This window comes from Malus domestica, chromosome 17 (assembly GCF_042453785.1).
Source record: "Malus domestica chromosome 17, GDT2T_hap1".
NCBI classification, from domain to species: Eukaryota; Viridiplantae; Streptophyta; class Magnoliopsida; order Rosales; family Rosaceae; genus Malus; species Malus domestica.
Window position 1 is genome coordinate 30407185 of NC_091677.1, and position 16216 is coordinate 30423400.

Sequence of the window (16216 nt, forward strand, 5' to 3'; positions counted from 1 at the left end):
AGTGATTCCAATTGGAGGATGTTCGTGACTCTTTCAAGATGATTGTGTCAAAATCAATTTCAAATTTTTCTACCAAGCCGTTTGACCGTGGTAATGAAATAAAGACCTAGAGCGCAGCTTTCCTAGATTAACGTTTCTGGACATTTTGGGTATGTTGAAGGTCAAGATGGTATATTTTGAGGAAGATTCATTCTGAGGATTTGTTAGGGACATCTTCAGCTTTCAAAAGAGAGACCTATTGGGACCAAATCGGAGTTGATTTGGTCAGTCAAAAGTCTGATTTTCTGATAAATCTGAATTTCAGTTCAAATAGGAAACCTTTTATTTCCTAGTTATCTTATTCTATTATGTTTCTCTCAATTGTATTCATCTGACTCTCTCTCTCTCGGTCTCCACTCTCTAGACGGTCTCTCTTTCGGTCTCCCGTCCGGCCTCCTCTCCTCTTCATTGCAGCTCTTAGCCTCTAGAGTTCAGAGTGCTAATATGGTAAGAAATATGATTTATAACTTGTTTTAGTTAAATTTACTTATATATTTGAGATTAATTTTAGTGTTAGGTTTAGGGTTGGGTTTTGAATCAAAAGGAGATTTGGCTTTTCGTTGGTTAGTCTTCGATTTTTCGTCGTTCATGAACATCAGAATGTCAATTGAAAGCATATATGATATTTTCATATTGGTGACATGGGAATAATGGGTAGATAGGTTTCGGCCCAGTATACTGAATACACACACCTACACGAATTGAATTTGCCCCCTGGAGATATTGAATGGGGGATGGGTTGCCATGGGAGGACCAACTTCTATAGATTTTGTAGATAAGACTCTATTTTGTAGTTTTAACAGCTAAAATTCCATTTTTATTGTAGAATTTCTAACAAAAAAAATTTAAAATAAGATGGTCAAGAAAGATAAAGCATCTGGGTAAGGAAGTGAGGCTGTGAATGGTAGTTTAACTCATGTAGTATTAGGATCATGTGAGTTTTATCTTATTTTTAACAGCAAAAGAAAATCGTTCATTCATGAGTTCACTTTTTAGAGAAATGTTTCTACATTTGTAATAGTTTCGCATTACTTAGGGCTGCATGTTGATTTCAATTCCTGCATTATGATGTGAACTCTCTTGAACTTAAGATTGAATGTGTATTGCATGCTTGGTTGTTGACACGATGTAAAGCAAAGAAAAAGTAAAGAAAAGAATAAGAAAATTTATCAAATGACACAATGTAGAAAAAGCTACACATAATTTCTGGTACAATTCAACACAGCCAGGATAACCATAGAAGAGAAACAAACAGTAAATAAAAGGAAAATGAAATGAGATACAACTAGGTAACCATAATAGTTTTTTCAAACAATGAAACCAAACCAAAACTGTTTAAAACCAAACCGAACCGAACCAAACCAAATGGTTTGGTTTCATTTCGGTTTTAGCCTCAAAACCGTACCGAACCAAACCACAAAAACTTGCGGTTTTGGTTTTGGTTTCACTCAAAATTGCACGAAACTGAACAGCGCCCACCCCTACAAGTCACTGAGCAATCACGAAACTTCCGAGTGCCGAAGTGTAATAGCATATAGTGGGAGTCCCCTAAGTTTGCAAGCGAAGAGGATAGCTGAAGGAGGTGGCTTGATATTCTTGAGTCATTGAAGAAAAAAGATGTAAAAAAAATTCTCCTTTTTTAAAATTTTTTTTGATGTAGCCTAAGTGTATATATTTTTCTTCTTAAGCCCAATTTCTTCTTTCTTTTTGGTCCGAAAAGAAAATGTAATTGAAACTTTTTCTATTGTAATATGGCTTGAATTGTTAAAGTTTTTTCCTTTGGGCACATAGCTTGAGTGGTTGAAGCTTTTTCCTTTGGGCACATAGTTTGAATAGTGGAAGCTATTCCTAGGGCACCATAAATTGATTTTTCTTCACACTATCTTGATCAAGAGTGTGTGAAGCTTTCTACATGTTGTAGTGTTGAAGCTTTTTGGTTAAAATTTTGTAGGAGAAGTTTTTTGGTTGCAGCTTTGTAGGTGAAGCTTTTTGCTTAGGCACATAGCTTGGATAATTGAAGCTAATCGTAGGGCACCATAAATTGATTTTACTTCAAACTATCTTGATTAAGAGTGTGTGAAGCTTTTTACATGTTGTAGTGTTGTAGCTTTTGGGTTAAAGTTTTGTAGGTGAAGTTTTTTTTGTTGAAGTTTTGTAGGTAAAGCTTTTTGGTTGAAGCTTTGTAGGTGAAGCTTTTAAGTTGAAGTTTTGTAGGTGAAGTTTTTTGTTGAAACTTTGTAGGTGAAGCTTTTAAGTTGAAGCTTTGTAGGTGAAGTTTTTTTGTTAAAGTTTTGTAGGTGAAACTTTTGGGTTGAAGCTTTGTAGGTGAAGCTTTTAGGTTGATACTTTGTAGGTGAAGCTTTTTGCTTAGGCACATACCTTAAATAGTTGAAGCTATTCCTAGGGCACCATAAATTGATTTTGCCTAAGCTTTGTTGAGCTTCTCCACATGTCATAATTAATAATTAATTAATTGCTTAATTAATAATTAATGCCTAAGCTTTGTTGAGCTTCTCCACATGTCATAATTAATAATTAATTAATTGCTTAATTAATAATTAATTTTGGATCTTTTTATTTTTTCGGGCAGATTTTTAGAATTTTATTTTATTTTTTTGAACTAGGGACAAAAAAAATGTGGGAGAGACCACATATATAGATTTTGCTTCCACACTTTTAAGCAAGAGTGTGCGAGGCAAACCACATATTGTAGTAGTTGAAGGTTTGGAGGAACCACATAAATTAATTTTGCTACACACTATCTTGATCAAGAGTGTGTGAAACTTTTTACATTTGTAGTTGCCTCCTATGTGTTAAAGCTTTGTTGGGCTTCTTCACATGTCATAATTAATAATTAATTAATTACTTAATTAATAATTAATAATTATCAAAAATAAATATTAATTAATTAATTTCGATTTTTTTTTCGGGCATAATTTTTTTATATTTTTTTAACTAGGGACAAGAAAATGTGGGAGAAACCACATATATAAATTTTGCTTCCACACTTTTGAGTAAGAGTGTGCGAGGCAAACCACATATTGTAGTAGTTGAAGGTTTGGAGGAACCACATAAATTGATTTTGCTTGTAGTATTTGCATAATGTCTAAAGCAGATGTAAGAGGGCTAAAGAGTTTGATCTTTGTACACCATGCATTGAAGCCTTTGTTAGCTTGTAATAAGACTTTGTTGATGACTATAACCTTTGTTGGGCTTAAGTGCTCCCCCAGTTGGGTTGAGTTAAGCTTGCTTATCCCCTTTTTGACTTGTAAGGCTTGAGGGTTTTTGATTATTTGTGAATGTTAAGAGTTCACATGTACAAGTTGTACCGCTCCTCACCTAGTTAGTGGGAAGAATGGTGAGTTGCTGAGGCAAAAATGTTTATTAATAGTACTAGTTGTACTCTTAATCATCTGATTGGTGATACAAAGGTGAGTTCTTTCATCACCTAGTTGGTGGTAAGAGTGGCAAGTTGCTGAGATACATTGCACCAAGTGCCGAATGGTAAAATGTATATTAACACCATTTTGAAGCTCAGTTGGCTTATGTATGAATGTGTTGAAATGTATGATGTTTATGTTGATTGACATGAGTGATGCTTATGAATGTTTTGTTATGCATGAAGGAATCCATTGTTTGGATTCCATGTTGGTTGTAACACTTAGTTTCACTTACTTTATGTCAAATACGCATGCTAAAGCTCTGAGTTAGAGTATAGAGGTAGGTCAGCGTATACCAAGTGTTCCAATGCTAGGAATGTAAAAGACTTAGATGAAGTTGTTAGAAATCCTTCTTCATTAAATATTTGTTGAATGACTTATGTTACAAATGATCTCAAACGGTTGAAGGTCAAGACATTTGTAATATGTATGCTTTCTTGTAAAAGCATTTCTTTCAGCACCTAGTCCCCCACTTTGAAAGAGCGAGGCTTGACCCCATGGTCATAATAGTTGAAGGTACATTCACCCCTGGTTGTCTTGATATGAACCTTTATCCCTCTTGTTGTAATGAGCTTGCTGAGAGTAAAAATATTTCCTCTTGCCAAAAGACGAATACGTTTGGTGACTTAATGGGTAGCTAAATGAGGCAGGAGAGGATGCAATAGGTGTCTGAATGGCCAAAACCTTCTCACTTGGTAAAACTTGACTTTCATTTCCTACTTGTTGATAGGGGTTAATCATAGGAGGCTTCCTTTGGTATGTCCTAGCCTCGGCAAAGGCATGATTGTAAGCTTGCATCATCACCTTAGAGTAAGTCTTTGATTGATCATGTACTTGAAGAAGCATTCACGCATGCCTACCTTGAAGGCCCTAAATGTTTTATCATCTGCCTCAGCACAACGAGAGTACTCATGATTAAAGCTACCGGCATATTCACGTAATGACTCATCCGACTTCTGACAAATGGTGTATAACTCATCAGCGGAGTGTAAGCGATCAGCTTGGAAGATGTGTTGAGCGACGAAGAGTCTTCTTAGCTCAGCGAAGGAATCCATAGTATTAAGTTGAAGACAACAATACCAATTGAAGGCTCTACCAGAGAGAGTTAAGGGGAATATGAGACATCGTTCCTTACCATTGTGTCTTCGATATGCCACGATAGATCCAAAGACATGGATATTCACATTCCCTCATAGTATACGATTGTAAGCCAAGCTTCTGTTTAATTTTTCCTTATAGAAGGGTGCAAAAGATCCTCCTTGTTAGAAGACCTAATTTTGGCTTATTCTAGTCAAGTATTTTAGCCTAACGTTCAGCCTTCAGCCTGTTAACTTCTTCGAGGAGTTGCAAGATAAGGGGGTCTTGAGTGGAATCAAGCACCATTAGAACGCTTGTTAGAAGTCCCCCAAGTCATGTGGCCTTTCCTTGGAAACAACATATTCATTTCCGGGACGTGCTCGTTGGAAGTCCCCCAAGTCTCATTCACCTTCTTGTCCTTTTAAGGCTTGTCGTTCTTTTCTTGAATTAGGGGCTAGCCTACATTGTGGTAGGGGACTAAGCCCTGCGATGACATTTGGGTCTTTGATCCTTGAGGTTATATGGATGGAGTTTTCTCGACGCTGCCTCAAGAAGTCTTGATAGTCGTGATAAACAGCCTTCGATCTTTCTACTCATTTTGCAAGGAGGTGCTTCCCTCCACTTTTCCTGCTTCAGGCCAAAGCAGCTGGGTTGAGAGAAGTCTCACGTTGATCAACACATTGATAGGTAGGTTGTTTCTCATTAGGATTATCCATGTTTAAGACTGGTGACCCTCTAAGTTGGGGGGGCACCCAGGTGATGGTTAACATCCACAGGGACGATGGGCTCGTAAGATTGAGTATGCTTAGCCTCGTGGAGCATCTTGAAGAGTTTCTCATATTGTTCTTGGAGGATCTCATTCTTCATTGCTATCTTGTTGTTCTAAGTCTCAAGCTCTTCAACCTTAGCTTGAAGAAGAAACTTCTTTCTTTTCTTCCTTAGCTGTCTCACACTAGGCACGAGGGGGTGTCGTTGTAGGTGATGTGGCTTCCTTCGTTTCCCATGTTGGAGAAGGATGCCTGATCAAAAGAGACTGTATGAACAATGGAAACCAGCTTGACAAAGCTGGATAGAGTAGGAATAAGTGTAGTTCCCACAGACGGTGCCAAATGTTGATGCACAAAATCGATGGGACTTTGGAACAACGTAAAACGTCGAGTTTGTGACATTCACTCGGTTGCTCCGGTCACTAGTGAGGATAATATGTAAAGAGATAGGGATAGGGAAGCAAACACAAGATGTACGTGGTTTACCCTAAGTTTGGTTACGTCCACGGAGTAGGGGAGTTCTCATTAATAGTGAAGGGTTTACACAAATACATAAGTTTAAGCAAAATTACCATTAGTAGGTTCTAATGACTAGTTTAAGCACAATAATGACATTAGAGATTAATTGTAAGAGAATGGTCTTCATTTATAGTTGAAGAGAGTCTCCAGCTTTTGTCCGCGATCGATGTGGGAATCTATAAGCTTTATTTTGACGTTGACATGTGTCGTGCTGTAATTGACCTCTTTATTGAAAGGAAACTCTTGTGCTTCGGCAATGGTGCATCAGCATGAATCCCTCAGTGGGTCCTTGAAGGTATGATATTGACCGGTACTTAGTAGTTTCGGGATTGGTCAAGTATGATACAAACACTTTATAATCTACATGTCATTTCATTTGGCAATTTATGTATTACAATACAATTATGTTTTTTTTTATAAATATAAATAGGCACTTATTTATACGCAAGGTTATAAAAGACTCTAGGTGCTAGTTGGGCGGCGATAGCTAGGCAGGGCCTAGGCGGATTTAAGTAAATATATATATATATATCTTTTGTATCTTAGTGAATTTGGTGGTATGAAATAGAAGTTCAAATAATCAAAAGTATGTATTAATTTATAAAATATCTTTTAGAGATCATATTAATTTATTTGTTGTAAAATCGACTATGGGTGTAGTGGAATAAATGAAACAAGACACAAAATTTACGAGGTTCCTCTACAGTCAGAGTGACTGGAGTATGTCCTCGGGGCAGCAGTGGTGCTTTCATTATAATTTGAAATAATAGAAATACAAAGATAACTCTCTCTATTATCTCCTCTCATCTTCCTCTATTTTCTCTCTTCCTCTTCCTTCTCTCTCTTCCTCTTCCTTCCTTCCTCTCTTTCCTTCCCGTGAACTCCTCTCCTTCATCTATCTATTCTTCCTTTATATAAACAAAAAAAAGCACTATTCACTTTACAAATTTTCCACAAATGAATAGTGAAAATACTGTACATAAATAGTAACAAACTATTCATGTGGACCATCCACATAATATTTACAACACTCCTCCTTGGATGGCCACAAGTCTTCGATTGACTCGTTAAAATCTTGATCTGTCTTGGATGCTCCTCCTGATTTCAAATCATTTAGGTTGATCGTTGATTGTTCTGCTTTAGTCTCTTAGTAAGAAGAGTTGCTAAAAGAGTTGCTTTACTTATTGTTAACTTTCCACAGCCTTTTTCTTGAACTGGGTTGTAGGACTTTCTGCTAGACTAGCATCGAAGATCGGAATTTACTCCTTTTATCTGGAGCGGAATTTGATTCAAGAGTAATGAACACTTGATCTTGAATCGGACTTGTGATTTCTTCAAGAACCTTCGAGGCTTAATCTTGAATGAAATTGGACCATGAGGAGCTTCACGTGACAAGTGATATTCGGCTTAGTTGGGGATGAATCAGCATATGTTCATTGCACTTGTTTCCACATGCTTCAATGCATCATTTTCACTTTCCTTACTTGCTCTCCTTGCTTAAGTAGTATTTTCACTGCTTTTTCCCCCATGCATATGTGGCATCTTCTCTTGTAGGATTTGTCCCCTGGTGCAGAAGAGGAATGCAAACCCTTGCATTTGAATGGTTCATCACTTCTTGGTGACTGGAGACCCAGCTCCAACTGTTGAAGATGACTACTCGAGAGCAATACTAGGTAAGCAATCAGAAAAGGTTCCAGGCAGTAGGTTCCTTACCGGGAGTTTGAGTGGAGGTTCCGACATATTGCTTTCTTGATCCTTGTCTTTGCAGGCAAGAACAAGGACAAAGGAAAGGACAGGGAGATTGCATGATATGAGATAATCTTGCTCTGGTCCCTGAAGATATGTGATAATCTTGCTCTGGTGTGACATGTTTGAAGAGGTATTCTCGGAGAGGAAGAAAACTGAGTATTTCGAGATGCTATGTTGAAGATGCATTCTCGGAGATGAGGAAGAGTTAGGTATTCTTGCAGTGTTGCGGGTCTGCCTTGTTATGGAGAACAGAGGTCGACATATATAGAGATTTCTCAATAGCAAGTGGTGGTGCTGTGCTTTTACTCTTGTCAGCAACTGTGGTGTAAATAGAACAGTAAGATTTACGCGTTTTCAACTTTGTTAGAGATCTTTGACAAAATTGCAAGCGACATCTGAAAAAGCTGAGATTACGTCTGAAAAATGCCAACGAACTTTATTCAGAAAAATCTGGCTTTTGAAATTCGGAGAGCGGTGCCTCTTCGATCTTTGAACAAGTGGTTATGCTGCCTCTTCTTTTATAGAGACACCAATTGTGTTCAAGAGTATGCTCAGAAAGTTGCTGCCCGTAGAAATTTCCTCTATCTTGCACTTTTGAAATTTTATTTGACCTCTGTTTTTCCTTCATCATTTCTGAAAAATGACTTGCCCATCTAACATTTGCTTAGATTTGAGTCTTATGAGTGATACAGATGAGCAGCGTCATGATAATATATGGTGCCCGTCATTCTTATCTTCTAATGGTCCTCTTACGGTTGGGGACTCTGTGATGAAGAATAACATAATTGCTACTGTGGTAGCTAGGAATCTTCTCACTTCAAGGGATAACAAGATCCTTTCAGAACGGTCTGAAGAGTCGGCCGTTCAAGACTCCTTGGCTCTCAGTGTTCAGTGTGCTGACTTTGTTTCCAATATGGGCCAACGCCTACTTGCTCAAACTCGCCAAATTAAATCATTGATGGCGGAGGTGGCAAGTCTTAAACAAGAGATCAGAGGGCTCAAGCACGAGAATAGGGTGTTACACGTGCTTGCAAATAGTTACTCTACGAGCATGAAAAGAAAGCTCGACCAACTGCAGGAATCTGAAAGTCGAATTCAAAGTGATCACCAGAGGTTTATTGCTAGATTCCGAAAGCAACTGATGTCTTCCACTTCTGGTGTTTTGCTAAGTACTGGGGTGCCACATGATCAATCTCCAGTGCCTTCCCCTTCTGGGGTACTTCCGAGTACTGAGGCTTTACATGAGCAATCTTTGTGAAGGCTCCATCCTGTTTGTTTGTTTTAACTCATGTGTATGTATATATCTGTAATTTCTTGGAGATATTAATAAATAAGCTTTATTTCATTCAATGTATTGTGTCAAATACAATAAAGCATATACTTCACTAAGATGTGGTACTTCTTGACCAAATATTAATTTATCTTTACCCTCACGAAGATAAATGATTATTCTTAGTGTCTTCATCATATGAGTATTTAACTCATAATCTTCAATCCATATGGTTCTTTTAATATCATAAATATCATGGATAAGGTTCGTGTTGGTATATTGTTCAATCTGCAGCTCGAAACAATAATTCCTTCAACACTTTATAATTTTTCTAGACTCTTCAGGAGTCCCAATTTAATATCATCAACTCTTCAAGAGTTCTAATTTAATGTCATTGACTCTTGCAAGAGATTTTAGTATGTTGCAACAATATCATAATGATAGTACTCACTAAGGCAATTTATATCATCCATTGATATTGAGTACATAATTTATGCTTTACCCTTCGGGGGCTTACTTCAAGCAATTTGAATCCTTCAAGGATTTTCTACATTTCATGACACATTTTCCTTTGGAATTTATACAGAGCAATTTGCTCCCATGTATACTTGAGGGATTTACTTATGGAGATATGATGTGGGCGACTCACAGCCCTTCGTATATAATTCTCCATTCATATAAACTCGTTTACAAGAGTATAATTAGTAACCTTGTATCATATCATGTAAGTGTATTTCATTGTATTACAAATGCCCATATGTAACCTCCTTGGTTCAACATCTTTTGGCTATTTGTATTATTTTTCAAATACATAGGTCCATTTTTCCACGTTCTTACAAAATTGTAATGGAATTGCCTTTCTCCATTTTGGCCAATAATTTTCCTTTTGTCGACGAACAAAAGAACGTGACTCAATATTAACACAGCTCATTGATGAATTTAGTAGCTACTTGTAAAAACCAAAATTACCATTGGTTATCATCAATCCGTGATCCCATATTCTCATGTGCATGCGCATGCATAAAAGCTTTTCATTTCTTTGGATATCCATTGCCTCTTCAAGGGCATTACACTATCTCTTCCAGGATAGTCATAGTTTAGAGAATGCGGATCATAACCTCTTCTTGAGCGTTATAGAGCTTGGATTTTAATCTCCACTTCCAAGAGTTGAGTCATTTAGAACCTATACGTCAATCATGCTTCATGCATGAGACATCAATATTCCCATATCTGTGGATTGTCATATATGGGACGTGTATCCATATGACAACTGTCATGCTTCTAGCATGCAACAGTTATGCTTCGGGAATGCAATAGTTCAGTAGTGCCATATTATTCTTCTTTCGAATAACTAAACCTTTTGAGTCTAAAAATCTGCCACGTTTCAGGCGTGCAACAGATAAATCATTTACTGTCTCATTATTTTATCCAACAGAGACATCAATTCTTGTAGACACATTTGCAGTAAGTATATATGATTTCATTACTTTCGTTGCATCATTCAATTATTCTTACTTCATTTTCATATTGATTACTTCGTGAATCAAAATAAAACAAATTCTCTTCGTTCTTCTCGAACGGTCTTTTCTTATCATTCTTCTGGAATGATATTTTCTCATCGTTCTTCTGGAACAATGTTATTTTCTCCCCCTAATGACGGGAAAATTGTCTTATCAAAATGACAGTCCGCAAACCACGCGGTAAACATATCCCCAGTCAAGGATTCCAAATATTGAATGATAGATGGTGTTCAACATCAATGCCTATTCCACGATGATGCCTCATTTCAGTACGTTGTGGCAGTGCAATAGGCACATAGATAACACAACCAAAAACTCGTAGATGTATAATGCTTGGCTAGTTCCCAAACACGAGTTGTACTAAGAAGTATTGATGGTTGGTAATATGTCTCAACCGAATTAATAATGCATCATGTAAAGTTTACATGTTCCCATGTAGAAAATTGGCAATTTCGTTTTCATGAGCAGAGCGTTGGTAATCAATTTCACCCACTTAATAAATGCTTCTGCTAAACCGTTTTGAGTATGGACATGAGGAACTTCTGGTCCTTATTTAATAGTCTGTGAACTGAGACTCTTATGTCCTTTATTATGGTTAAGTTAAGGCACTGTGGCACTTACGATACTCATCAAGGAATTTCATGTCCTGATCTTCAAGATCAAGGGACTTCATGCCTGATCCTTTTGCATGATGAAACTTCAGGTCTAATCATTTTTATATGATAATGATCAAGAAACTGCAGGTTCTGATCTGATCAAGGAACTTTAGGTCCTATATATACTCATTGTAACAAAAGATAAGTACAATAAATAAATTAAAGCAATAGATGGTAATTCCAGCCATAATGAATAAATTGCATTTAAGTAAATAAAGCTTGTGACAAGGGCTTTAATTCAGCACCATCAAAACTTAAAGCAATAGGCGGTAAAACCGTCCATGGTAAATAAATTGCTTTAAAGTAAATAAAGCTTGTGACAAGGGCTTTAATTCAGCACCATTCACATAAATATCAAAGCTTTAAAGCAAAGGTAATAATTTTACCCACTATAAATAAATTGCTTTAAATAAATAGAACTTGTGACATGGGCTTTAAACCAACACCATGCACATAAATATGCCAAAACAGAAAATGCAATGATTAAGTCCTCATGTTTTGCTTTTTCATTTTCTTGGTCTGCCACTTCTTTTGCTTCATCCCTTTTATTTTTATTATTATTTCACAGTTCGAAGTCATTTTGGTTACTCAGTAAATAATAGTAACAATAAGTTCCAATTGGTGTTATACCGTTAGATTTAGTTCAAAATTTAGTATGATATGGATAAGAGGATACCAAACAACTTTCGTGAAGAAACAATTTCGATTTGAGCTACCGAAATGGAGTTTTGGTACTCATAAGGTAGCTGCCCAATTTTCTGCGGAAATTGGAAATTGGTTTGGTATTTCAGACATCTGCGACGATTGCACCGTTAACATTTTCTGAAATTTTGATATGTTGTAGATACTGAGTAGACGAACAACTTTCAAGAAGAAAGTATTTTAATCCGAGGTCCGCAAGTTGGAGTTCAGAGTCTGTTTGCATGGCTATCAAATTCTTTACGAATTTTGAGTATGTACTCTTTTGCTTCTGCAAAGGATGATATACAGTCATACAACAATATATATAGTTGCTTCAAGAAAATCAATTGTACTGAGATTTGAAGATGAAATGAAAATTGTTTCTTATCTGTGAGATTCCAGCTGAAGGAGGTGAACATGATTTGTGGCGTTGTGCTTTCCACTAACATGAGAGCTTCTCGTGCTGATAACGTGTTGTAAAATCGACTATGGGTGTAGTGAAACAAATGAAACAAGACACAAAATTTACGAGGTTCCTCTACAGTCAGAGTGACTGGAGTACGTCCTCGGGGCAGCAGTGGTGCTTTCATTATAATTTGAAATAATAGAAATACAAAGATAACTCTCTCTATTATCTCCTCTCATCTTCCTCTATTTTCTCTCTTCCTCTTCCTTCTCTCTCTTCCTCTTCCTTCCTTCCTCTCTTTCCTTCCCGTGAACTCCTATCCTTCATCTATCTATTCTTCCTTTATATAAACAAAAGAAAGCACTATTCACTTTACAAATTTTCCACAAATGAATAGTGAAAATACTGTACATAAATAGTAACAAACTATTCATGTGGACCATCCACATAATATTTACAACATTATTTTGAATTTAAAGAGAAATGATAGTGTCAAATATGTGGGTATGAAAAGAAAAGTGGAACATTGGGGCGCATAAAGATGGTCAACATTAGCCTGACAATCTATTTTTTTGTTTTTTTTAATGAGAAAAAATCAATAGCACTTGATGCTATGGACTGACAGCCTCTTTTTCTTTCAGAAAAGTCAAGCAACTTATGCTAGATGTCCAAACTTGAGTGGATGGAAACCAAAAAAATAAATTAAATTAAATAGTTTGAGAGTGGTCAGGTGGGTGTGGAAGGAAGAGAGAGAAACTAATTTTCTCTCATCTTCTTCCTCTTCGCAAGAACACAGACCAGAAGCTCAGGAAGTCCAGAAAAATCAGAACATAGCTGATCTGCATTCATCCTTTCTCAATTTCGAAAACAGAAAAAATTGAAATTCTTAGACCTCCTAGGCCACCCAGTTGCCCGCCTAGGCCGCCTCGGCACCCGCCTAACTTCTGTCTCGATTATGCATTAATCCCAGCGGTTGGCCACCGCCCAGCACCTAGGTGCCGCCTAGGCCGATTTTTAGAACACTGTTTATACGTATGTAATAAATTTACTAAATTTGCCTAGTCCAATCAATCCTCGCTGAGGCACTATGCCTCAACCCAACCTGCCATCCGACTAGCACTTAACATTTTTTTAACCTTGATTACCATTGATTATGAAGTGATTAATTAAACTTCATTAACGTAAAAGTGTATACTTGTCACTTCACCCTTAGTTGTTTTTGTGTGAAATATTTTATTGTATTTGGTTATCTTTTCAATCTCATCATTGCTGCATATTAGGATCAACTTCCTTAATACGCAGGAGATTAAGGTGAACGAGATGTGGTAATTACAATTCAGGCTCAAGGTGATTGACGACGAGTTCAAAGTTCTTTTAGATTCATTGGCTTCAAGGAACCTTCGTTTCTTTCAGTTTTTGCAACTTGGGTTCAGATTCTTCGTTGTATTAAATCTTGTATTTACTCTTTTCATAAATGAAATATATTGTCTTTTTTAACAAAGAACTTTGAGCGAAATAAAATAATAGCGCACACACACACACACATATATATATATATATATATATATATATATATATATATATATATATATATATATATATATTCCTTTATTTGATCTTGTAATTCATATTACAAATTCTTGACATCATCAATGTGTCAAGATATTCACGGTATTTATTCTTCCCCATTATTTGCTACGTAAAGAGAGAGATATCATCTGTATGTAAATCCCATTTCATTACATGCTTATGGGCAAAATGTAATGACGTAGTCTGGTCCGCCATTGCAGGTGAATGTGCTACTTTTATCATCAAAAGCGTAGCTATAAGCTTGAGGGCACTGATCCTTAAAGATCTTAGAGTACTCTGTGGGAGGACATGTCCCCGGCTGATCATTAGGCGGAGAGCAGCAGTACTTTGGCTCGCCGTACGCCACACAAGCGCTTTTACAACTGATGACACTCCCATCACCCGCTTTTACTTGGAATTGAGTTGGGCATGCTGCATTAACATTCGCAGGGCAAGTCGAGGCCTTGCACTCGCCGGTGCCGCCTTGTGGGGCGACGGACATGGGCAAGTTGAAGCCGTCAACAAGGCTAACATCGTAAAAATCTTGACCCCCGTTTTCTGCGATTGTGATTTCTACTAAAGTTGCTGGTGTAGCTCCGCCTGCGCCGTTGCATGCAACCTGGCCAGAGCCACAGTTTGCAGTTTCACAAGAGAATTTTCCAGCGGCGTCTGTTGAGCATCTAGTTCGAGCCCAGAAACGACCAGACCATGGGGATGGAGCGTCCACTGACTGGCTAGCTTTGGATGCTAGTTCGAACCCGGTGGATGGTAATTGGGGTTTCTGGCCACCGGTTAGGGTTGCTGGCCAGACAGTGTCGGGGCAGTTGTTTGTGAAAGTGATTTTCGCTGCATGTGCACCTGCATTTATATTCAAAATACTAGATGCTAAGAATATTGATACAGAAAATCTTACATATCAAATTAATAAAATAAATAAATAAATAAACAATTTGAATTCATTTTAAGAACTTTTTCATAACTAATCAGTAATTTTATTATAAGTATACTTTGATGATGATTCATCTAATCTCATGATCTCATCACCACATTGGCCGGCTCACTTCTATGTATCCGCATTACTCATCATTGATCGTTATTCTCTTTTACACTCTCTACCGTCACTTTTAATGTTGTTACAATATGATGTGGACCAACCCCTCTCTAATATTTGCATCCAGCAGGCATGCATATTAGAACTAACACGAAACAAAATAGAAAAGAAATAAATAAGAAGTTTGTATAATAATACCTGAGAAGAAGAGGATGACCAAGGTGAGGCCGAGGAGGGAAGCTACTTGGCTCTTCATCATCGTCATTGAATATATCTTACTTGCCTGCTTGTTGCTACTTGAACTTATGATTTGATGATAAACTTAGGAACCAAGGGGGGCTTTTTATAGGCTTATAGCTTACCTAACCTGTTAGATATTTTGCATGAGTAGTAATTGCGGGCCTATGTCCAACGGTGACTCGTAAAACGAACGCGTAAACTAATAAATAGACAAGGAATAGTATTTGGTCTTGGACTGGTCTAGGTATCATCCTTGGCATACAATAACTAACAAATTCAGTTTTAATCCGTAAAACTAACCACCATTTAGTAATTATTTCGTTTTTCGATTTTTATTTTTGTGTTAAAAAATACGAAAAAACATAGAAAAATGAGGGATATAGAAAGAAGGGGATGGTAGACATTCTAATTAATGGGATTATAACGTGTCATGCAGTTGTAATCACTAATCCCATATTATATAAGTGGTTTGCGGACACATTTTCATATATGTAATAAAGTGAATGAACAAAATAGTGTTATATATGAGTTGAGTTGATTGGTCATATATTTTGATTAACCAACCAACTAGCACTACAATTTAATAATATTTCTCTCCAATTGAGAGGTCTCAGATTCAGATCATATGGATGACGATGACGTATTATATTTATTTGAGTTCAATACGTAATTAGTTATTCATCCATTACGTAACCTAGCCCAATATCAATTTCCATTTGAGTAGAATACATCGTTGTTACTGCTGTTTCATTGGCAGTACATGCCTATTAGTTAATCAACATGATCCATAAATTACGCACCCTATATGAGTGATGGCGAAGCCAGAATAAGAGAATTGGAAAAATACCGTGAGAGATCAATTAGAAGGTTGATTAGTAGTCGCATGATTCTGAATTTTGACAAACAAGCCACACAGATGGCTGAGATTGCGTCATGTGTGTAGGCTTGTAGCGTGGTAGACGGGCCGGGCTGACCGTGAAGGAGATGGAACAAGCACTAGAAGGCTTGAATTGTCAGCTTCGATTTTCCTCATCCCATTCATTTTTAAATAGTATCACTTAATACTATGATCTAGTGATATTTTTTTTTACTTGTCAGTGAGAGGTCTTAGTTTCTATTTTCGCCAAAGGCAAATTTTAACCACATTATTGTTAACTTATTGTGAGGCTAAACCAACTCCCTCCCCTTTTATGTAGATAATATCGTTTAAAAAAAATAAAAATAAGTAAATA

The 16216-nt window shown here is 36.9% G+C and overlaps 1 protein-coding gene across 1 annotated transcript; it reads right to left on the reverse strand.

Annotated features, from left to right (window-relative positions):
* Nucleotides 1-13715: 13715 nt before the first annotated feature.
* LOC139193777 (thaumatin-like protein 1a) lies at nucleotides 13716-15080 on the reverse strand. Its single transcript, XM_070817417.1, has 2 exons — nucleotides 14943-15080; nucleotides 13716-14551 (listed from the first exon to the last, which is right to left on the reverse strand). The coding sequence occupies exons 1-2, from the start codon at nucleotides 15007-15009 to the stop codon at nucleotides 13872-13874; spliced, it is 747 nt and encodes a 248-aa protein (XP_070673518.1). The 5' UTR covers nucleotides 15010-15080; the 3' UTR covers nucleotides 13716-13871.
* Nucleotides 15081-16216: the final 1136 nt, after the last annotated feature.